A 24,263-nucleotide genomic window follows, 5' to 3' on the forward strand; every position below is an offset into this window, starting at 1 on the left:
ATAACTGCCAAGGTAGCCTGGGAGGGGTGGTGGAGGAGAGAAGCACCAGGAGGGGTGGTGGAGGAGGGAAGGACAAGGCCACACAGCACTTTAAAAGTTTAAAACTTATTGAATGCCAGCCTTTTGTTGCTTGGGCAATCCTCTGGGGTGGAGTTGCTGGGTGGCCAGATGCCCCCTACCGCGTTCTTGGGTATCTGGGTGAGGAGGCTATGGAACTTGGGGAGGAAGGTGGTTGGTTACACAGGGGCTGTAGCGGCGGTCTGTGCTCCTGCTGCCTTTCCTGCAACTCAACCATACGCTGGAGCGCATTAGTTTGATGGTCCAGCAGCCTCAGCATTGAATCCTACCTCCTCTCATCACGCTGCCGCCACCTTTCAGCTTCAGCTCTCTCTTCAGCCTGCCACTTACTCTCCTCAGCCCACCACCTCTCCTCCCGGTCATTTTGTGCTTTCCTGCACTCTGACAGTGTCTGCCTCCACGCATTCGTCTGTGCTCTGTCAGTGTGGGAGGACACCATGAGCTCAGAGAACATTTCATCACAAGTGTGTTTTTTTTGCCTTCTAATCTTCACTAGCCTCTGGGAAGGAGAGGATCCTGTGATCATTGAAACACATGCAGCTGGTGGAGGGGAAAAAAAAAGGGACAGTGGTATTTAAAAAGACACATTTTATAGAACAATGGGTACACTCTTTCACGGTAAACCTTGCTGTTAACATTACATACACCGCACATGTGCTTTCATTCCAAGGTCGCATTTTGCCTCCCCCCACCACGTGGCTAGCCACTCCCCCCTCCCCGTGGCTAACAGTGGGGAACACTTCCTGTTCAGCCACAGGCAAACAGCCCAGCAGGAACGGGCACCTCTGAATGTCCCCTTAAGAAGAGCACCCTATTTCAACCAGGTGACCATGAATGATATCACTCTCCTGAGGATAACACAGAGAGATAAAGAACGGATGTTGTTTGAATGCCAGCAAACATACATTGCGATGCTTTGTTCTACAATGATTCCCGAGTACGTGCTACTGGCCTGGTGTGGTAAAGTGTCCTACCATGGTGGATGGAATAAGGCTGCCCTCCCCAGAAACCTTTTGCAAAGGCTTTGGGAGTACATCCAGGAGAGCCACAAATGCCAGGGCAAATTAATCATTAAACATGCTTGCTTTTAAACCAGGTATAGTATTTTAACAGGTACACTCACCAGAGGTCCCTTCTCCACCTGGCGGGTCCAGGAGGCAGTCGTGGGTGGATTTGGGGGGTACTGGCTCCAGGTCCAGGGTGAGAAACAGTCCCTGGTTGTCGGGAAACCCGGTTTCTCCGCTTGCTTGCTGTGAGCTATCTACAACTTCATCATCATTATCTTCCTCATCCCCAAAAACTGCTTCTGTGTTGCCTCCATTTCCATTGAAGGAGTCAAACAACACGGCTGGGGTAGTGGTGGCTGAACCCCCTAAAATGGCATGCAGCTCATCATAGAAGCAGCATGTTTGGGGCTCTGACCTGGAGCGGCCATTTGCCTCACTGGTTTTCTGGTAGGCTTGCCTCAGCTCCTTAAGTTTCACGCGGCACTGCTTAGGGTCCCTGTTATGGCCTCTGTCCTTCATGCCCTGGGAGATTTTGACAAATGTTTTGGCATTTCGAAAACTGGAACAGAGTTCTGATAGCACGGATTCCTCTCTCTGTACAGCGATCAGATCCCGTACCTCCCGTTCGGTCCATGCTGGAGCTCTTTTGCGATTCTGGGACTCCATCATGGTCACCTCTGCTGATGAGCTCTGGCCAGCGTGGCAAGCTGAAGGTGATCATGCAAATAGGAAATTTAAATTCAAAAGTGTGCGGGCCTTTTCTTGTCTACCTGGCCAGTGCATCTGAGTTGAGAGCGCTGTCCAGAGCGGTCACAATGGAGCACTCTGGGATAGCTCCCAGAGGCCAATACCGTCTAATTGCATCCACAGTACCCCAAATTCGACCCGGCAAGGCCGATTTTAAGCGCTAATCCTCTTGTCGGGGTGGAGTAAGGAAATAGATTTTAAGAGCCCTTTAAGTCGAAAAAAAGGGCTTCATCGTGTGGACGGGTGCAGGGTTAAATCGATTTAACGCTGCTAAATTCAACCTCAACTCCTAGTGTAGACCAGGGCTTAGTCGCTCCTTTATCCACTTTGGGTCTTTGAAACGTCTGTGAGTAGGTAATCAGCCAGATCAAAGGTCCCTTCTTCAGAGCAATGCCTCAAAAGGCTGAGTTCTTGCATAACCTGATGCTTCAAAGAATTTTAAACAATGTGCCAGACAAGAAGACACTTTCAGGTCTAACAAAGTAAAGTGAGTTTCCTGGGAGAAAGGGAGGGGGAATGCAAATTCCCACCTTTGAACCCACATTTTGGAAGCTATGTCCTGAAGACAGAGCCATTATCTGGCTGATTACCTATTCACAGTCTCTGCATATCAAAGACCCAGGCTATGTAAAGGAAAGGCTAACCTATGCATAGGTGTTCTTGTTCTAAGCAAAAGGTGTAATGAACTTGTAACCATAGAAAAACCCCTGTGTGGGGACTGATGGACTGACTCCTACCACAGCTTTTTTTGGAGGTGGGGTGATAAGCTTATTAGCATGGACGTAGGCTCCTTTATTGTTTCAATACTTTTTTTTGTGCAATGCTTTCACCTTAAGAATAAATCTGCCTGAAAAAACCCTAGTCATGATGGACAGAGATACAGATCTGTGACCGAGAGAGAGCTGATGGCGGGGTAGCCATGAGCCTAAAAGTGGGTGCCCCTGCTGAACCACAGAGGAGGAATACAGGTGCAGTTGCCCAGAACTGTGACTGTGGTAACTATTGACTTATTTGTAAGTTAGAAGCTGGTTAAATTCTGTCCATCTTCAGTCTAAACTCTCTTCTCTGACCTTAAACTTCCCATCCCCAGAAGAATGCATTTTTCTTCTATATATTTTTCTGTTCTCTCTCTCTTTTTCTACGGTCTGCTTTATCATTGATTTAAATACAGTTATGGCACTGTTCAACAAAGTCCATAGTTTTGATAAATTTATGAGACTTCCCCTATGACCACAAGAAGAGCTCTGTGTAGCTCAAAAGCTTGTCTCTTTCACCAACAGAAGTTGATCCATTAAAAGATATTATCTTACGCACGTTGTGTCTCTGATATCCTGGGACCAACTCAGCCACAAGAACACTGCAAACATTCCCTTCATCCTTGCAATTCTTAGAGAAAATCTATTTAGTGAAGATGGACTTCTGGCAATGATGTCCAGTATTTGTCAAGAACTTATGGTAGCTTTTTTAAAATCTAGGGGATGTAATTTGAATAGTCTGGAGTAAGAAAAATCCTACAATAGCTTTATTTTGTGCTGATGTTGGGCTGGGCCTTTTAGAGCTGCAAAACTATTATTCGGGGGCATTTAGTTTTGTAGTAGGATGGTTAACTTTTGTAATGAATACAGAGAGTCAAAAGAATAAGCTAAAGCTAAGAAGACAAGTATAAGTTTGGCCCAAGAAAACCAGTGAAAGAATTTGATCCTAATATAAACTAACAAAAGATGTTTGGGTTAAAACTAAGTTTTAAAGTAAACTTACAGGCACTTCAATGGAGTTCTGACAATTTGTACAAGCTGAAGAATTGCTCCTCAATATTTTTCCCACTCTGGTTATATTCTGAAATTCCTATACATCCATGTCTAAACCAAATTCAGGAATGAGGCAATATCAGTTGAAATTATGCAGAGGACTTATTCAATGTCTTTTATTTATTTATCCGTTAAACAAATGAAAATAGATTTTAATATGGCCCAATGGTTAGAGTGCTAGTCTGTCAGATGACCAGAGTTCAATTCCCTCCTCCACCACTGATTACCTTTGTGACCTTGAGCAAGTCACTTAATTTCTCGGTGCCTCCATTCCCCTCATCTGTCAAATGGGAATATCACTGCCCAGCGTCACAGGGGTGTTGTGGAGATAAATATATGAAAGACTGATATATCCAGATGCTATGGTAATGGAGCCCATATATTGTAAATACCAAAGATGCATGTTAATATTAATATAACTTGTCTTTCTACTATATTTAGGCCTACATCAACTCCTGCTAACCAAATAGTTGTGGAACGTCAGATGTTTGAGATACAGACCAGCCACAACATTAGCAAGCAGAAAATCAACCCACAAAACTTGGGAGAATTTTGGACCCAGGTCTGAAAACTTTACGAATCAGGCCCATCTCTACCTTCTAGAGAGATCCATAGGCTGATTTCCTGTGACATGCATGTAGTCATGTAGGTACCTAAAACATCTCTCTCTTATCTCAAATCTTAAACCTGCCACTGGCTGGTGAACAATTTGGGAAGTCTGTTGAAATGCACTGGTGGTGGACCACAGGTGGGACAGTGAAGTGTATGACACACGTGCCAAACCAGTGGAAAAAAAATGCAGAAATTGGGCTTGTTTTTGGCTTAATTGGCTTCTGAGTTGCTTTTTGGCTAGTATTTGGCATGTAGTTAGTTGCTTGTTGTAGCTTGTTACTACTTTTTTTTTTTGATCAGCTCCCAGCAAGCAGAGGGCACGTGGGGGGAGAGTAAGGGGGTGCATAGCGGGCCCACCACAGTCCCACACTGCAGGCCAGGGGATCTAGTTACACATAGAGTGTTGGAGTTCTTAGGGATTGGCTTGTTTTGAAATGGGATTAGCTTGATATTTTGGCTTATTGTGAAAGTTGGGGTGCTCATTTATGGCATGAAAGTTGGCAACTGTGGTGTATGACAAACTGCAATGCCATGTGATAGGCAGCAGTGCTGGGTGGGTGGGTGTCTGTAAAAACGTGTATTCCCTTAGCTAAGTCTAATAAATAACAGCTTTGAAGTTACTACGCAGAAAGGAATTAATTCAGCTAATCTTTTATCCAAAAGATATAAATAAATTCCTCCATTTTTTTTTATCTTCAAAAACAGTGGGGGAGCTTGGACCCAGTCCCCTTGTTAGATCTAAGATCCCCAAGGATGCTTTTGTATTGATTGAGTGGACTATAGATCCGTTTTATTTTACCTGGCGGTTAGAGGAGATCGAAACTGGGCCCGTCCTAGTTGGGGACCGGGCGGATCCTGCCATTCTACCCCCTCCCCCAAGGGCTCCTCCCCGCAGGAGAGGCTGCAGGATCAGCGCCGCCATCCCTGCCGCCTGCCGGGGTGCGCTACACGCGCCATGGCGAGCGTGCCTCGCCCGCGCTTGCCGCAGAGCCTGGCCCAGAGAGCGGAGAGGCAGCCAGAGGGGCGGTGCCGCTGCCCCGAGGAAAGCCGCTGTGTCACGCTGCACGGGCAGAAAGCAGCCACTTCTCCCGCGAAGGGGGAAGCTAAGCGGGATGAGATCCTCTGCTGGCCAGGCAGTTCCCCGGAACAGGACCCTGCCCCCCCCCCCCAACCCCGGCGGCTACACCCCCCGCTGTGCACCATCCCCAGCCCCCTCATCCCCATGGCAACCACCCGCCCCGCCGCCGCCCAGCTCATCCCCTCGGCGGGCGGGGGCGGTTCCGGGCGGGCTGGCCCCGCCTGTGGGAGGCCCCGCGGCGGGCTGGGTCTGCCTCGCTCCGAGTCGGCAGGCGGCGCGGCTTGTCCCTCACTCTGCTCCGAGCCCAGGCCCGACCCGCCGCGTCCTGCCGCTGCTCCATGGAGGCTTATCACAAGCCCGACCAACAGGCGCTGCAGGCCCTGAAGGACGCGGCCAACCGGCTGCGCATCAGCTCCATCCGGGCCACCACCGCTGCCGGCTCCGGGTGAGTCCGGAACTGGGGCCTGGCTGCCGCCCCACACATCCCCGCGCACCCTGCTCCTCCCGCCCCTACACGCTGCCCCGTCCCGACCCCCTGCCTTGCCCCGACCCCCAGCTCTGCTCCCTCGTGCAGCCTGGCGCCCCCCCCCCCCCGCTGCCCCCTTACCAACCCTTCCGCTCTGCGACCTCGTGCAACCTGCCCCCTTACCAACCCTTCCGCTCTGCGGCCTCGTGCAACCTGCCCCCTTACCAACCCTCAGCTCTGCGGCCTCGTGCAACCTTCCCCCTTACCAACCCTTCCGCTCTGCGGCCTCGTGCAACCTGCCCCCTTACCAACCCTCAGCTCTGCAGCCTCGTGCAACCTGCCCCCTTACCAACCCTTCCGCTCTGCGGCCTCGTGCAACCTGCCCCCTTACCAACCCTCAGCTCTGCGGCCTCGTGCAACCTTCCCCCTTACCAACCCTTCCGCTCTGCGGCCTCGTGCAACCTGCCCCCTTACCAACCCTCAGCTCTGCGGCCTCGTGCAACCTGCCCCCTTACCAACCCTTCCGCTCTGCGGCCTCGTGCAACCTGCCCCCTTACCAACCCTTCCGCTCTGCGGCCTCGTGCAACCTGCCCCCTTACCAACCCTCAGCTCTGCGGCCTCGTGCAACCTGCCCCCTTACCAACCCTCAGCTCTGCGGCCTCGTGCAACCTGCCCCCTTACCAACCCTTCCGCTCTGCGGCCTCGTGCAACCTGCCCCCTTACCAACCCTTCCGCTCTGCGGCCTCGTGCAACCTGCCCCCTTACCAACCCTTCCGCTCTGCGGCCTCGTGCAAACTGACCCCCTGCCGACCTCTTCGTGCAGACTGCCCCTCTGCAGTCCCCCTACCTCTGCCTCCTCGTGCAGACTGCCCCCTACTCAGCCTCTATCACTGCCCCCAGTCTCAGGCCTTGTGTGTAATTTTTCCCTGGTCCCCTCCTTCTGCCCCTTGCGTCAGTCATCCTAGCACCTCGCTTCTCTCTTCCTCTGTTCTCCCACTTTCCCAATCTGCAGGTCACCTGGCCAGTGAAATGAAGCAGGCCAGATTCTGCCCTCTGGTATATCTGTGCACTGGCCATTACAGTTTCTGGATTTGAGTTCAGTACGGTCTCACTGGAGTAGCTGAAAGCAGAATTTGCCCCTTGATTTGCCACTTGACTGAATTACAAAATCTGCAGCAGGTGACTGCTGAGCCATGTGTAAGCCATGCAGTGCTGCATGCTATTTCTGAGAGCAGCATGCTCCTGTCCTGGGAGCAAATACACAATATGGGGTGGGCAGAACTGAGAGAATTTTCATCATCAGGAGATCTGAAGTTTTGAAGCAGTTGTATTTCCCAAGCTTGCCATGAGCAAAGCTTGTTATATTAGAATCACTGTGAGTATCAAGTGAACTCGTTGGTTCAGCTCAGTGAAGCCCTTTCTGTAGGTGCAAAATGTAGCATTTGAGAATTTGTATGGGACCATTTTTAGCACATATCAAAAGACCCAGTGCAAAACCTAATTCACGTTAGTTCTTCTGCTTGTATTAAGTTCTGTAGTATATATGTGTGGGTGGGGATATATGTTTACATGGTGTTTAATTTTGTGCCAGGGCTGAACCCTGGCAATCTCAGCTTGGCGATTCATAGCCCTGGCACCTCTGGGCTTACTGCATCAGTTATGAATGTAAATGAATTGCTTGAACCCCCGGACCTCCTTCATTACAAATTAAGCACTGTGTTTACGTGCGGATTAGAGGTTCATGCAGGGTTGTGGATGTGCAGTTTTGGGTGGAAGGTTGTACGGTATTGGGGTATATGCAAAGGTTTAGAGGCAAGCTGTGGGGGGAATGGATGTTGATGGGAGATGGGTATATAGGGAGTGCATGTGTGTGATGAAGATAGCGATAAAAAACCTTTCATGTTGGGGATGTTGCTTCAAAAACTTGGCATTTTATTGATCACCCAGGTAGATAACTTAACTTAAATATCAGGGAAGTATGTTCCCTTGCTTCTGAATGTGCTACTTGTATCGCTATGGGGTGTGAGTGGATGTAGTGGGTCCGGGAAGGGGTGGGGCGGGGCGGTATTTCTGTTTGTTTTGAGGGAGGGAGTGATTTACACTTTTTGTCTCTATGGAGTGCTGCCTCTTTTAGTCATGGATTCAGCTTTGATGATGCAAGATTGGACAGGATTCACATTGAGAAAGCGTGCACTTAACATTTTGACAGTTTAATTATGACCCTTTGGGGGAAATCTGATTGTTAACAAAGTGTGTATAGGTTCACTGTACTAGTAAATATACTATGACTGGAAAGAAATACCAGGAATGTTAAGTTAATGCAGAACTAAAAACCAAAGAATTTATGCCTAGGGCCAAATCTTTTCTTTTTCATTTTGTGCCTGTCTGTTGGAACTAATTCTCCACAGAATTTCAAGTTAGCCCAAATGGGATTATCTGCAAAATGCCTGCAGTCTCAAATGGGCAGTTAATTTAGGCCTCTGGACAGGATTTAGTTCAGGCTCTGAAGTTTGCCGGTTCCAGATTTGGCCTTGCTTTGATTGTGCTGTATGTATGCAAAAAATACTATCCATATTTATTTATATAAAATTAAAGCCAGAGTTTTTGCCGGTCATCACGTAAGCTTTTCATTGTGGAACGCTGCCTTTTTGTATTCCATCTTTTTGCTATTTAAATTTTGTTTACTCTTTTTTGAAATGTGACTGCAAAAGCATCTTTTCAAAAAGAAGAATTGGACAAATAATCACTGCATACTAAGGCTTTAATGGGAAAGGCTACTCTACTACAAAATATTTTAAAGCTGTCTCTCAATTTGCGAACATCTTTCACTGTGTTTCTGACATAAGCAATTTTTTACCTTTTGTTTCTGAGAGAGTTGTATTAAAAATTGCAAGTGTAGGGTTGCTTTCTGTCACTCCAGATACACACCGAGAAGATACTTTTTGGCTTTTTCCTTTTAGCTGCCAAGTCAATGGAAGTTGAGGACTCTCAGTCTGTTGCCGGAATAGATCCTTAATTTCAGATGTTTGGTTTGGTCTGGTCCAGTCTGGGTAGTGAGTTTTGAGTGCAGAATGCTCACCAGTTCCTCTTTAATTATTAATTTGTTTTTAAGCTACAACATTTGGGATTGTGTTAGACAACTACACAAAAGTATGCTTAGCAAAAGTGGCAGAAGACCCACTAAATATATGGGGTTTCATTCTGTATTTCATGTTAGTAAGCATAATAAGTGTCATCGCTTTCCCACAGATGTAATTATTTCTGTGTTATGTGTAGGTGTATAATACCGCAAGTCTCTTCTGCTCCCCTTCAATTCAGTGGTAAAACTCCCATTGACTTTAAGTGCAGGAGGATCCGGGCCCCTCACAGTTTTGAAACAATATCTGATTATTATCCTTAGAAGTGGGAATGGAATGGTTTACTATTGTTTACTTATTTTTAAATATAAGAATAACTGTAGAAAGATTTCCTTGAGATTTTATTTATACATAATCATTGAGACTTGATTACCAGGATGGTGACAGAACAATGCATTTAATAGAAAGAAAGAGAGCAAAGTTTCAAGAACACTCTGATAGCGTTAGGGAGTCAAATCAAACTCACACAGCCAAGTATCTGCACACATCTATTGAAATCTTGATTACCTGAAGAAGGCAAGTAAGGATATGGCTCTCAGGGTGAGAAAGTAAATAGAACAGAATGGCCTTTAGTGGCATGATTGTCAACTACATTTGAAAGACAAGGTGGGTGAGGTAGTATCTATTATGGGACCAACTTCTGTTGGTGAGAGACACAAGCTTTCTCTCACCAACAGAAGTTGGTCCAATAAAAGATACTACCTCACCCACCTTGTCTCTCTAATATCCTGGGACCCACAAGGCTACAACAACACTGCATACAAATACTTTTGATTACATTCTTATTGCAAAGAAAGACTATGTCTGAGTCACATTTTACATTTAACTCTTTTAAGGATGTTAATATTTGGTTTTAAAAGATGATTTGTGAGCAATAGGATTAAGAAAAAATACAGGAAATGCTTGAAATTAAAGCAGTTAAGAACAAAAGAAAACTTGTGGACTTCCTTGAAGGAAGTGACTTTGTGAACTATGACCTGTGTTGCAAGCAATGTTGTGAGGTGGTAGCTATATTAACTAGTTACTGCAGTGTTTTCTCGTATAAAACTCTCATTGAAGACAATGGGAGCTTTGTCTGAATGAGGACTAAAGGATCTGGAAACCTGATCCTGCAAGATGATTGTATGTGAAATTTAGAGATGCTAAGGCTGTTCCAGTGAAAAAATGAAGTTTATGGGCAAAGAGTGGTTTTGTTTTAATTCTCCTGTTAATCCACTGCAATTATATTTGGGAATCAAAATAGATTAATAAATATAAAATCAGTATTTCAGTTAACAAAACTACAAAATTTAGGTAATTCAGAATTAAGATTGTTGCTCCTGTTCATCACCCAAGAGTGTCCATAGTTACAGATGTCTGGGATTATGTGTTTCTATTCCTTGTTTTAATAAATCGTCTTGCACAACTGTGTTGATGGCAGTCTTGTTGCTTCACAGCCCTGGTCTACACTAGGACTTTAGGTCGAATTTAGCAGCGTTAAATCGATGTAAACCTGCACCCGTCCACACAATGAAGCCCTTTATTTCGACTTAAAGGGCTCTTAAAATCGATTTCCTTACTCCACCCCTGACAAGTGGATTAGCGCTTAAATCGACGTTGCCGGCTCGAATTTGGGGTACTGTGGACACAATTCAATGGTATTGGCCTCCGGGAGCTATCCCAGAGTGCTCCATTGTGACCGCTCTGGACAGCACTCTCAACTCAGATACACTGGCCAGGTAGACAGGAAAAGAACCGCGAACTTTTAAATCTCATTTCCTGTTTGGCCAGCGTGGCAAGCTGCAGGTGACCATGCAGAGCTCATCAGCACAGGTGACCATGATGGAGTCCCAGAATCGCAAAAGAGCTCCAGCATGGACCGAACGGGAGGTACGGGATCTGATCGCTGTTTGGGGAGAGGAATCCGTGCTATCAGAACTCCGTTCCAGTTTTCGAAATGCCAAAACCTTTGTCAAAATCTCCCAGGGCATGAAGGACAGAGGCCATAACAGGGACCCGAAGCAGTGCCGCGTGAAACTGAAGGAGCTGAGGCAAGCCTACCAGAGAGGCGAACGGCCGCTCCAGGTCAGAGCCCCAAACATGCCGCTTCTATGATGAGCTGCATGCCATTTTAGGGGGTTCAGCCACCACTACCCCAGCCGTGTTTGACTCCTTCAATGGAGATGGAGGCAATACGGAAGCAGGTTTTGGGGACAAAGAAGATGATGATGATGAGGTTGTAGATAGCTCACAGCAAGCAAGCGGAGAAACCGGTTTTCCCGACAGCCAGGAACTGTTTCTCACCCTGGACCTGGAGCCAGTACCCCCCGAACCCACCCAAGGCTGTCTCCTGGACCCAGCAGGCGGAGAAGGGACTTCTGGTGAGTGTACCTTTTAAAATACTATACATGGTTTAAAAGCAAGCATGTGAAAGGATTACTTTGCCCTGGCATTCGCGGTTCTCCTAGATGTACGCCTAAAGCCTTTGCAAAAGGTTTCTGGGGAGGGCAGCCTTATTGCGTCCTTCATGGTAGGACACTTTACCACTCCAGGCCAGTAACACGTACTCAGGAATCATTGTAGAACAAAGCATTGCAGTGTATGTTTGCTGGCATTCAAACAACATCCGTTCTTTATCTCTCTGTGTTATCCTCAGGAGAGTGAGATATAATTCGTGGTCACCTGGTTGAAATAGAGTGCTTTTCTTCAGGGGACACTCAGAGGAGCCCATTCCTGCTGGGCTGTTTGCCTGTGGCTAAACAGAAATGTTCCCCGCTGTTAGCCACAGGGAGGGGGGAAGGTTGAGGGGGTAGCCACGCGGTGGGGGGAGGCAAAATGCGACCTTGTAACGAAAGCACATGTGCTATGTATGTAATGTTAACAGCAAGGTTTACCGTGAAAGAGTGTAGCCACTGTTTTTTATAAAATGTGTCTTTTTAAATACCGCTGTCCCTTTTTTTTTCTCCACCAGCTGCATGTGTTTCAATGATCACAGGATCTTCTCCTTCCCAGAGCCTAGTGAAGCTTAGAAAGAAAAAAAAACACACTCGCGATGAAATGTTCTCCGAGCTCATGCTGTCCTCCCACACTGACAGAGCACAGACGAATGTGTGGAGGCAAATAATGTCAGAGTGCAGGAAAGCACAAAATGACCGGGAGGAGAGGTGGCGGGCTGAAGAGAGTAAGTGGCGGGCTGAAGAGAGGGCTGAAGCTCAAATGTGGCGGCAGCGTGATGAGAGGAGGCAGGATTCAATGCTGAGGCTGCTGGCGGACCAAACCAGTATGCTCCAGTGTATGGTTGAGCTGCAGCAAAGGCAGCTGGAGCACAGACTGCCACTGCAGCCCCTCTGTAACCAACCGCCCTCCTCCCCAAGTTCCATAGCCTCCACACCCAGACGCCCAAGAACGCGGTGGGGGGGCCTCCGGCCAACCAGCCACTCCACCACAGAGGATTGCCCCAAAAAAAGAAGGCTGTCATTCAATAAATTTTAAATTTGTAAACTTTTAAAGTGCTGTGCTTAAAGTGCTGTGTGGCATTTTCCTTCCCTCCTCCACCACCCCTCCTGGGCTACCTTGGTAGTCATCCCCCTATTTGTGTGATGAATGAATAAAGAATGCATGAATGTGAAGCAACAATGACTTTATTGCCTCTGCAAGTGGTGATTGAAGGGAGGAGGGGCGGGTGGTTAGCTTACAGGGAAGTAGAGTGAACCAAGGGGCGGGGGGTTTCATCAAGGAGAAACAAACAGAACTTTCACACCGTAGCCTGGCCAGTCATGAAACTGGTTTTCAAAGCTTCTCTGATGCATACCGCGCCCTCCTGTGCTCTTCTAACCGCCCTGGTGTCTGGCTGCGCGTAACCAGCAGCCAGGCGATTTGCCTCAACCTCCCACCCCGCCATAAACGTCTCCCCCTTACTCTCACAGATATTGTGGAGCACACAGCAAGCAGTAATAACAGTGGGAATATTGGTTTCGCTGAGGTCTAAGCGAGTCAGTAACCTGCGCCAGCGCGCCTTTAAACGTCCAAATGCACATTCTACCACCATTCTGCACTCGCTCAGCCTGTAGTTGAACAGCTCCTGACTACTGTCCAGGCTGCCTGTGTACGGCTTCATGAGCCATGGCATTAAGGGGTAGGCTGGGTCCCCAAGGATACATATAGGCATTTCAACATCCCCAACAGTTATTTTCTGGTCTGGGAATAAAGTCCCTTCCTGCAGCTTTTGAAACAGACCAGAGTTCCTGAAGATGCGAGCGTCATGCACCTTTCCCGGCCATCCCACGCTGATGTTGGTGAAACGTCCCTTGTGATCCACCAGTGCTTGCAGCACTATCGAAAAGTACCCCTTGTGGTTTATGTACTCGGCGGCTTAGTGCTCCGGTGCCAACATAGGGATATGGGTTCCGTCTATGACCCCACCACAGTTAGGGAATCCCATTGCAGCAAAGCCATCCACTATGACCTGCACATTTCCCAGGGTCACTACCCTTGATATCAGCAGATCTTTGATTGCGTGGGCTACTTGCATCACAGCAGCCCCCACAGTAGATTTGCCCACTCCAAATTGATTCCCAACTGACCGGTAGCTGTCTGGCGTTGCAAGCTTCCACAGGGCTATTGCCACTCGCTTCTCAACTGTGAGGGCTGCTCTCATCTTGGTATTCATGCGCCTCAGGGCAGGGGAAAGCAAGTCACAAAGTTCCATGAAAGTGCCCTTACGCATGCGAAAGTTTCGCAGCCACTGGGAATCGTCCCAGACCTGCAACACTATGCGGTCCCACCAGTCTGTGCTTGTTTCCCGAGCCCAGAATCGGCGTTCCACAGCGTGAACCTGCCCCATTAGCACCATGATGCATGCATTGGCAGGGCCCATGCTTTCAGAGAAATCTGTGTCCATGTCCTGATCACTCACGTGACCGCGCTGACGTCGCCTCCTCGCCCGGTATCGCTTTGCCAGGTTCTGGTGCTGCATATACTGCTGGATAATGCGTGTGGTGTTTAATGTGCTCCTAATTGCCAAAGTGAGCTGAGCGGCCTCCATGCTTGCCTTGGTATGGCGTCCGCACAGAAAAAAGGCGCGGAACGATTGTCTGCCGTTGCTCTGACGGAGGGAGGGGCGACTGACGACACGGCTTACAGGGTTGGCTTCAGGGAGCTAAAATCAACAAAGGGGGTGTCTTTACATCAAGGAGTATTTCAGGCAGGACTTCACGGAGGGTTCCAATAAGAAATGGTGCACGTAAGTTACTGTTCTTATTGGAACAAGGAGGTTAGCCTGGCCTCTGATTGATACATGGCTAGATTTACCTCGCTGCACCTTCTCTGTGAGTGACTGCAGTGTGATCTAGAAGAATGAGTCCCCTAGACGGGGGAGGGAGGGAAGCAAATGAATACAGAACAAATCTGGTCTATTTCTTGTTTTGATCTACTCCATCTATCTTTTACATCTTTGGCTGGCAGCAGACGGTGCAGAAGGACTGCATGCCATCCACATCTCATGGCTGCTCGGCAGAAGATGGTACAGTACGACTGCTAGCCATCCTCATCTCTTGCCTGCCTGGCAGAAGATGGTACAATACGACTGCTAGCCATCCTCATCTCTTTCCTGCCCGGCAGAAGATGGTACAGTACGACTGCTAGCAATCCGTATCGCCTGCCTGCTCACCATAAGACGGTTCAATAGGACTGACTGCAGGACTAAAGAGAATGACCTGGTCAAGTCACTCTAAATTAAGTCCCTGCGCCCATGTCTGTCCACGCGCTCCCAGCCAACGTGGCCAGGAGCACCTCGGACATGACGATGACGGCTACCAGTCGTACTGTACCGTCTGCTGCCACAAGGCAAGGGGTTGCTGCTACTATGTAGCAAAGCCGTACCGCGTCTGCCAGCACCCAGGAGACATACAGTGACGGTTACCTGAGCGGGCTCCATGCTTGCCGTGGTATGGCGTCTGCACAGGTAACTCAGGAAAAAAAGCGCGAAACGATTGTCTGCCCTTGCTTTCACAGAGGGAGGGAGGGAATGGGGGCCTGACGATATGTACCCAGAACCACCCGCGACAATGTTTGAGCCCCATCAGGCATTGGGATCTCAACCCAGAATTCCAATGGGCAGCGGAGACTGCGGGAACTGTGGGATAGCTACCCACAGTGCAACGCTCTGGAAGTCGACTCTAGCCTCGGTACTGTGGAAGCACTCCGCCGAGTTAATGCACTTAATGCACTTAGAGCATTTTCTGTGGGGACACACACACTCGAATATATAAAACCGATTACTAAAAAACCGACTTCTATAAATTCGACCTTATTCCGTAGTGTAGACATACCCACAGTGATAAGAGTGCAATGCTTGCAAATGAATCCTGCCAGCTTCCTTAAAATTGAGCCTCGTTAATATGGGACTCTAAGCCAATCGCACACAATGATGAAGGTGACTCTCTTTTTTTATTATTATTTTATTTTATTTTGGTCAGGTGAACTTCTGCATGAATTTTTTTTTTCCAGCTGGTGCATTTGGCTTAGCTAATTGTGAAGGCCGAGCTGCCATATTTGGTGCTGCATCTTCGTTGGTTTTGCACAGAGAAGAAGATGGTCCTTTTATTAATGCCAGCAGTTGATTGGCCAAAGCTTATAGAATCTTAACTGTTAGGAGATACGGTGTTTGAGGAAAAAACTAAAGGGTGAACTTCTGCAGTTCTTGAAACAATGGTTTCCTTGTGAGATTTGATAAGACTCTTAAAAGTGGAAGCTGCAGGGATTTCTTTAGAAGCTGTTACGTTTCACAACTTGGGATATGAACAGATCTTGCTACATTAGAAATATCCTTTTCTAGTTTTGGCATTCATTCTTTCTTTTTTGGCATTATTGTTCTTTTTAATTAAGCCCTTTTTAGCTGAAGTGTGTAGCAATTTACATACATATCAAGACTGAAAACCTGGTCCCATCAACAGAGCCAGGATTTCACCCCAAAAGCCCAAGATACAGAACCTAATTCCTTGTAATCTCTTGTTTAATGGAAACAGGTTCAAAAGTGTGGTGGCCCTTCTATAAAAGCCAGCTGGCAATGAAGTTTACAAACCACACCGTCTTTTTAAAATTCAAAATTGGATGTCCATTCTGAATGGAATCTGGAAGTGTATTCTGATGAATAAAGTAAAGATATTATTTGCCATATTTTTCTCTTAATAGTAATTTAAATAACTTCTTTTCTAAAGACTCAGACCTAATAAACAGTGCCTTGGGTTTTAATGTAATTTAGCACTGGTGGAGCTCTCTGTATTCTAATAAAATTAAAAATGACTACAATAATAGACCATCATATTTCATCTGATTAAACAAAATTCTGTACGCTGGTTTGAGACTGTACATCGGATACTGGAAATCAATCTCATCTTGGATTATTTTCTATAATTAAAAAAGCATTTAATTAACCAGTAGTTCTACAAGCATATTTTTGGAGTTGACTTCTTATATTTTTATACATTTTTTATTTTTTTTTCACATGCTCACCATTCTAGGTTGCTTAAAATCTTTTTTCCCAAGACCGAGAGTTCATAGAAATATGGTTAAGTATAAAGTTAATACAATTAAAAGAATGAAAACTTTAAACGAGCATGTAAGGTTTAATGATTAACTCATATGTATAAATATTTACTAATATATGTTTGAATCATGGTTTAAACCTAACTATTTTGGTTCCCTGTTTGTGAGTACTTACTTAAGGGATGGACACTAATCTTTACTCTGCATTTTGCTAGTGTGTTTGCATGTGTCTAACTTACTTCAAATTGAAATAAGAGAGTGTTACAGGGGCGGCAGAGAAGTGTCGCTAGCAAAAGTGTATTCTGATGTAAGTTCTACTGTAAACTGTCTTATGAATCCTAACATGCATGGGAAATGTAGAAATGGAAAATAAAAGTTTTGCTGTGTGACATTCTTGACTAAACTGTTCTTGCTTTACAAATAGGGCTTCAGGTTTTAAATGAATATCATTAAAAACTTAATGGTAAATATCTGTAGACAAGAAAACCACTCTATAATTTGAACACTGGAGTTTCCTTCCAAGCCCAGTGTTGATGTCTACAGCCTAAATTAAATCATCACACTGTGAGTGCTGAGATCAAGAATAGTCCTGTTTCATATCAATAAATGCCTGAAAATTACTACTTTGGGGTCTAGTAAAGATCCCAAAAATACCTGCTAGGTGGTTTGCAAATAAATGGTGAAAACCAGAGGCCCTGTTAACAGGTGGCTAAAAATGCCTTCTATTAGGAATGCATTTAATGTTAAGACTGTTTTTTCATGTGTATCTACAGAGACGTTTATAAATCACAGCCAGGTATACAATTTTTTGTGTTCGTTTGTTGGGCAGTGGTACCATAGACTGACTATACAAGGGTGGATAGTCATTTCAGATGGTAATTATTTAAGTTATGGTAGTGAACACAAGTGACATGTAAGAGTACCTTTCTGTGACATTTGAAACACTACAGCCCAATAGTTTGCCATCCAGAGCTGGAAACAACATTTTTCATGTTTACCCATTTCTGGTTGATATGCTGTGGCATGATTACTTCTGAAATGGGAGTGCACACTTCTCTGAGCTTCTGTAGTAAATTATGGTTGAAGTATTCCTTTGTGCTCTCTTTGAAGTCTATGGCAAAAGTGCTCCTGACATTAGTGGAAGCAAGATTGCCCCCAAAATGTATCAACTACTGAAATGTATTCACTGGCTCAATATTTCAGACTGTAAATATAGAAAATACTCATCTTTCCATTTGTTAAAAATCAAACAAATCCATCATTTTTCAGTTATAGAACTGATCATGTTTTTAAAATTACTGCAAATAAACTGATTATCATTAAATTATCCTTCCAATTTTCACTACCTAAAAATACGTTTTATTGACATGAAAATAAAATGGAGGAATGTGTCTATTATTTAATACTGTCTTATAAGACACATTCTCTCAAAGTCCCTTTATGTTAGCTGCTCTTATGATATAAGATAAAATGTAATTGGGATTTATGTAGTACAGTTCTAAATGTCCCAGAGCTCTTTGCAAAAATAAAACATGCAGCATTTCGAGGGTGAAATTCTCCCCTGTGCAAAGGGTCTGCACAAGACACTATACCACACTTAACTCTGCTCACTTAATGTGAGTTCTGAGTGGCATGGAGACCTCTGCTCATGCCCTCTGCTTCAGGGTGAATTTCACTCTTACTGATAAATTTCAAGCACCGTATTGCATATTCTCTCTTACACCTTAGAATTGCTGATTGTGATGACATTCCTTGCTTTCAGGAATGGAGTGCACAAACAGATAAGCCAGTGCCTTATCACTAAGACCTGCATTTTAACATCCACTTTGGTTTAGATAACAGACATGGGACGCTCTCAAAGTATAGCTAATCAGCAGTAGGATAATACCAAATGGTAGGGGTTATCAAAAACACTTAGTTGTGTATTTTAATGATGAGGCTTAGAGTACTGGTACTAATGATATGAAAGCAAGTTGACAGTGGGCAGCAGCAATAATCTTGTATTGGCTTTGTCTTGTAGCCACCCGACATCATGTTGCAGTGCAGCAGAGATCATGTCCGTGCTCTTTTTTCATACCATGAGGTACAAAGCGAAAGATCCCCGAAACCCCAGCAATGACCGGTTTGTACTCTCAAAGGTAAGAACCAGAACTAGCTGTGCTATACCTTCTCAATCTAATTCATAGATTAGTTGTTTGTTAAATAAACATACCTGTTTTCTTGACTACTATTCACTGTCATACTTTAGGGTCCTTATCAGTACACAGCTCTAGTAATGACAATACAAATCTTTTTAAAAGACTTTTAAGATTATTATATGCAACAAAAGAGGAAAATGCCAAATAAAATCTTGCTGAACATGGGAAAGGGTAAACGTAGTGCCTGAAAGGAATTGCCAGATTTCTAAGCATCGGTGTGTTGGTGTAACATACAACCTATTTAAGCAGTTAAGTTGTTTAATTACAAATTATATATTCTTTCCCGTTACTGTCCGTGAAATCCAGAAGCAAAGTCATCTTAAGGCAAAGGTTATTTTTTAATGTTCCAAGAAATTATGCCATTATGTATAGTTTTAACGCATAAGTTATAGTTAAGCTTTCTGTGACATCTCTTCTCTCTGTGGCCATGCTGCCTTTACTGTGATCCTTTCAGAGCTCTGATGTTAAGCTTTGTCAGTTTAGTAATTTGTCGGGAGCCTTACAAGGAGCATGGTAGGCAGCAGCGTTGGTAGTTCAGTGGATGACATTCTTCCCCTATGCACTAATAAAGTACTAAAGAGAACAGTGCTCCTGAAGGTGTATTCAGCTAAGACATAAAACAAATGTCCTGACTGCTTGAGGTCATCAAAGTTTCCTTGGCACTTTTAGCCGGAGTTGGATGATAGCTTGGAATTCTGGCTAAATTTCAGCTCAGGTAATTACATCCTTGTTATTTAGTGTCTATCTGATGTCCTCTATTTTCTATTCTGAACTGTTCTGTAGTGTTTAATTCTGTTAAACCGCTGGCATATTGCTAGCGTCTTCAGTGGCAGATGCAGTGATCCCTTAGTATATATTTAGGTTTACAAAGCTCTTTGGAAGACTTTATGATGAGTGGCATTTCAAATGTCAGGTATTGTTAAGTAAAAGTGGCAAAAGTAGTTGTGGAGCTCTGTACCGGATGTTGTTTGAAACTAGGGAGCATCCCAGCAGGCTGCAGAATGGGCTGCAAATAGGAAATCTTGAGTTTTCATATGACCAGGCTGAAGTCTGGGACATTACAAAGGTAGTCACCCGCTACAGAGGAAATGTCTATAGCAATTTCTCTAGCAATCTCTGTATATCCTTTGCGTAAAACAGAAACAGTGCTGTCTCTCAGCTTCCTTGATGCCTATATGAATCCTGGACGAGGATAAGGTAGCTAAAGAAACCAGACAAATTTTGAGATGCTGCTGATAGAAAGAGGGAATCACTTCAAAGTAATTGATTCTGCTTAGATACCCCCCACCCCCGCAATGTTGAAGGCTCCTGCCCTTGAATTGCTAAACTGCTCCACAGCTTTGGGTTCCTTTTGGATTCCTAGAGCTATTGGGTGCCAAAGTAGCTACGGTTACAAAAAAATGACCACTTCATCTGCAGTTGACCAGAAGATTATACCCATTCATATCAGATCCAGACCTGGCCACAGTGACCTGTGAATTCAAGACCTCTAATCTTGATTGTTATCACTGTATCTAAACTTAAATCCATACACCCTCAAAAAGATCCAGGTGGAACAAAACTCAACATCCCATTTATTCAGAAACACTGGTCGCCATGGGTATATCACCCAGTACTTCATTCTTTGCACTGGCTCCTCATCGAATACAGAGTCCATGTTAAGGTGTCTGTCTTGATACTTGAAGTCTTCCATGAGATTAGACGTACCTACCTGAGAGAGAACCTATCCCTTCTCAAGTATGACCTCCTATAAGAGTTTTAAAATAGGTATGAAGGAAGTCACATTCAGTCTTTCTTGGCTAGAAGTCTAATTATTGTAGTGCAGGCCTGGACCATGGAGAAAGTAAAAGCAAGAATCTGTGGAAATCCCAGGTCTCTGAAAGGAACTCAAAGGGCTTAGAGGCAATATGAAGCAGTGATTTGTTTGCAAGCATTTTAGAACTTGGTCCCTCACATTAAAAAGAAACTTTTGGTGGACATAAAGGGTCCACAGAGCTAAATTTATCTTATTTACACATTTTTATTTTGTTTTGGTATCGAGATACTGTGGAAAGTTGCTCTTTGTTTAGAATTTGTTTTTCTTTCTAGGGCCATGCGGCACCAATTCTGTACGCTGCCTGGGCTGAGGCAGGCTTCCTACCAGAAGCAGAATTATTAAACTTGCGGAAAATTGATTCCATTTTGGAAGGACACCCTGTACCAGTAAGTATTTGAGGAATAAGCTTAATAATTATTTAAAATTGGAGCTTCATGTGAATCAGGAAGTCTGTGCATTTTATGCAACAAGTTCTGTTTGCTAACTACTGCACAGTAAAGTCAAAGATTTTTTTTTTTTTTTTAAGAAGATGGTAACACCTGTGGTTAGCAAAATAGAGAACTGGATGTCCCAATAGAAGTGGATGCCCAAGAATATGAATCTTAACATTTTGGTAAAGTTATAAACACCAACGATGTCCCCATGCAAACCACTTTTATGGAGTTACAGCATGGTTCATCTTCTTTCCCTGTGGGGAAACTCTGATGTAACATCTCCTGGTTTCGAAGGAAGCTTATCGATTGCCTCAGTGGCTTTTCACCCCCACTCCTGATGGAGCCTCCCCTCCAGAGCCATTAGCTCTTTGCTGTCACTAACGCTACCCCAGGGAGAAGAGTAAGAGAAGGTTTTTTCAAGCAAGGCACCTCAGATTATTTGTTGGAAGCTAATGTTCTTTTCAGTGTCAACTCCTGATCTACCACTTCCACCCTCTCTCTGATGGGATCAATTTATAGCTGCAGGGCAGTTAGCCAGTGGCACTGTGGCTGCTAAGCCAGCTGTACTGCCAGTGGAGAAAGGAAACAGGGCAGCATGCTTAGGGACTTTGACTCCATTCAAATGTGCCGAAATCTACAAGCTTGATTTAGAGTGGATCTTGGCCTGGGCCCATCTCTTTAATCTCTTCTTAGTGCCAGATTGGAATCCTGTCCTGCTGCTGTGAGAGTCTAGTGGAGTGGGAATGGGCTTTCTCATCAAGACAGGATTTAGTCCTGTGAATTTAGTCTCTGAAGTTCTTAACTGCAAAGTAACTTGCTTTTTTATTTTCAGAAACAACCATTCACTGATGTAGCTACTGGATCCCTTGGTCAGGGACTTGGTGCTGCCTGCGGTATGGCCTATACTGGCAAATACTTTGATAAAGCCAGGTAATCCTTTTCAGTGTTTATTGTTTGTAGATGTGTAGGGGAGAAAAAAAAATGCTGAGAAAACCGATTGTATTCTTACTCTGATCAGAAATGATTTATTCCATTATTTTCCACTCCTTTCCCCAACTCCAAATTCAGTTTGGCCAATTGAAAGGCCTAGCTAATAAAATTGCACAGATCCAAGGACTGGCAAAAATTGATGTATGCTGTTCCTGTGTAACCAGACAAAGTTACAAGGGTGATATTACTATTCCTGAAGAGGGAAGGTGGCATGCTATGTGGAGTAGCCACAAGCCTTCAGCATATGGAGAACCACTGTTCTTTCAAAGCGGTTATGCCCACGGGGAAGAACCTCGCTGAATATAGTTGTTACAGGGTAAAGACAGGTGGTGAAGAAAATATGAAGCACAAGGACCTGGCTGTGCACCTATTAAAATCAATGGGAGCACTGCTGGGCTGTAAATAGGGGTCCAAAATGTCAACTGAAATCCGTGCAACTCCAGTGGAACAGGAATGACCATTTCTTCCATTTGTCGGGGTGGAGGACAAGGAAAGTAGATGTCAAAAGACACATGGTTTGAGGAAGAAAGCAATCTAATACAGTTGATGTATATTATATGACAGTTTTAGCACATTCAAATGCAGCTTGCTAAGTTAATATAGTAATAAATCCTACACTTCATTAGCTTGAAATCATTTCTGTGAAAGATAATTTTCTGATTTTAATACAGTTGAACAGGTGGTAGTTGTAGGAATAATTTACCCTGTGATTACTGGCAGCAAATAGTGGTACTACATGTAGTGCTGGAAAGCAGCCAATCCGTGTGGAGTTGTAATTTGTCTGAGTGAATTATCAAGTTGAGGCCAGCATCTTATGAAGTGTGCTTTAGTAGATGACCGTTACTATGATAATATGGAATAGTTTAGTAGCTCTTCTAATACTTAATTTTAATAGCCTTTTACTCAATTTTGTTTTAAAATTATATATTTGAAGGTAAATATATTGCTGTTGTGATAGTCAACAGGCAGTATTTGTTTTACATGGAGTCCTGTGTGGCCATCCAAAAAAGAAATGGTGACAAAAGATAAAGCATAAAGGGCTGAATCCAGCAGTCCATGCTCAGGTAATACTCCTGTCACACTGAGTTTTGCCTAAGAATGAGTTCAGTATATGTGGAAATAGTCTGCAAAACTATATAATTCTTTTATATTTGCTATGGATGATCATGCATATTCTTACTATATAGTTTAGCCCAGTCTGACTTATGGTTTCTCTGAAGTGAAAATGTAGGTGTTTTTTCTAAGGCGTATACTAAATGGAACTGCTGAAATGAGGAAATAAAATGAGGAAGCAATCCTCAAATAGTTTCCTGCATTGTCAATGATCTTGCCTAGTCACAGTGACAGTGTTTAACAGACATGTTCACTCCAGCTTTAATTATAATAAGATTCATTTTTACAACTCCTTTCCTAAGGTTACGTGTATCTTAGCTTGCAACTGCATTCTATCACCATTATAATTGCCATTAATGGAGCATTTCCTCCCTATCAATATATCACACAATAGACTTGGGTCTGGAGGCAAGGAATGTAAGAATACAATACATTTCACATTATATTTACCATTTTTAATAGTTTTTTTTTTATTATTTGTGCTCAACAGCATTCTTATACAGGGACACACATTGCCAAGTATTTTGTAAACTTACCTGTGAGGGTTGCACATTTAGAACTGGAGTGGTATTTGGACTAAAATAGTGGAAGATCTTGTGAACTATTAAAGAGATTTTGAATTTGATTTTAAATAACTAGTGGCATAATACAGAATAGTATTTGGGCACAATCTTACTCCCATTGAAATCAATAGGAAAACTGTAAAATTTCACAAAGACCTATGGTGAGAACAAACTTTTTTTCATGTAAACCAAAAGATTCAAAGAATCAAAATGTTGAAATATGATAAATGGTATTCTGGAAAAAAAATTAATTTACTACACATGGTTTTCTATACATATGAGAGAAACCCGTCTGTAAAAGTTTTTTCTCTGGAGTTTAATTATTCCCTATCACAATTTTTAATTTATTTTACATAGTCAAAATAACACTATATAATCACACCAGTTTCAATTATTTTGGTAATTTATTTCAAAATACTGTCAGCAAATATGTCTGTAACAATACAGACACACAAAAATTCCCACAGGAGTAAAGAGTTAAAGAAACACCTATGACAGCCCAGTTTTTTTATCTCTGCCCCTCTCTTTTCCTCCCCCCCCCAGAGCCCAGCTGTCCCCTGCCGCCCAGACATCCCCACCCCCAGCTCAGACACTTACATCCCCTACCCTCCTAGAGCCCAGGGATCCAGAGGGAGAAACAGCCTGATGCTGGGTCCTGGGCTTGCACAGAGTTTCTTGCATGCCACCTCCTT

At 44.3% G+C, this 24,263-nt stretch overlaps 1 protein-coding gene across 1 annotated transcript in view; it reads left to right on the top strand.

The window, feature by feature from the left end:
- The first annotated feature begins 5,591 nt into the window (after nt 1–5,591).
- The window catches only part of TKT (transketolase), a 38,214-nt gene continuing 19,542 nt past the window's right edge, over nt 5,592–24,263 (top strand). Inside the window, exons 1-4 of the mRNA XM_077821760.1 lie at nt 5,592–5,775; nt 18,478–18,595; nt 20,744–20,857; nt 21,738–21,835. Of these exons, the coding sequence (XP_077677886.1) occupies nt 5,669–5,775; nt 18,478–18,595; nt 20,744–20,857; nt 21,738–21,835 (437 nt within the window). The 5' untranslated portion in view covers nt 5,592–5,668. The remainder of the gene's footprint in view (nt 5,776–18,477; nt 18,596–20,743; nt 20,858–21,737; nt 21,836–24,263) is intronic.

Source organism: Eretmochelys imbricata, chromosome 7 (genome assembly GCF_965152235.1).
Source record: "Eretmochelys imbricata isolate rEreImb1 chromosome 7, rEreImb1.hap1, whole genome shotgun sequence".
Classification (NCBI taxonomy): domain Eukaryota; kingdom Metazoa; phylum Chordata; order Testudines; family Cheloniidae; genus Eretmochelys; species Eretmochelys imbricata.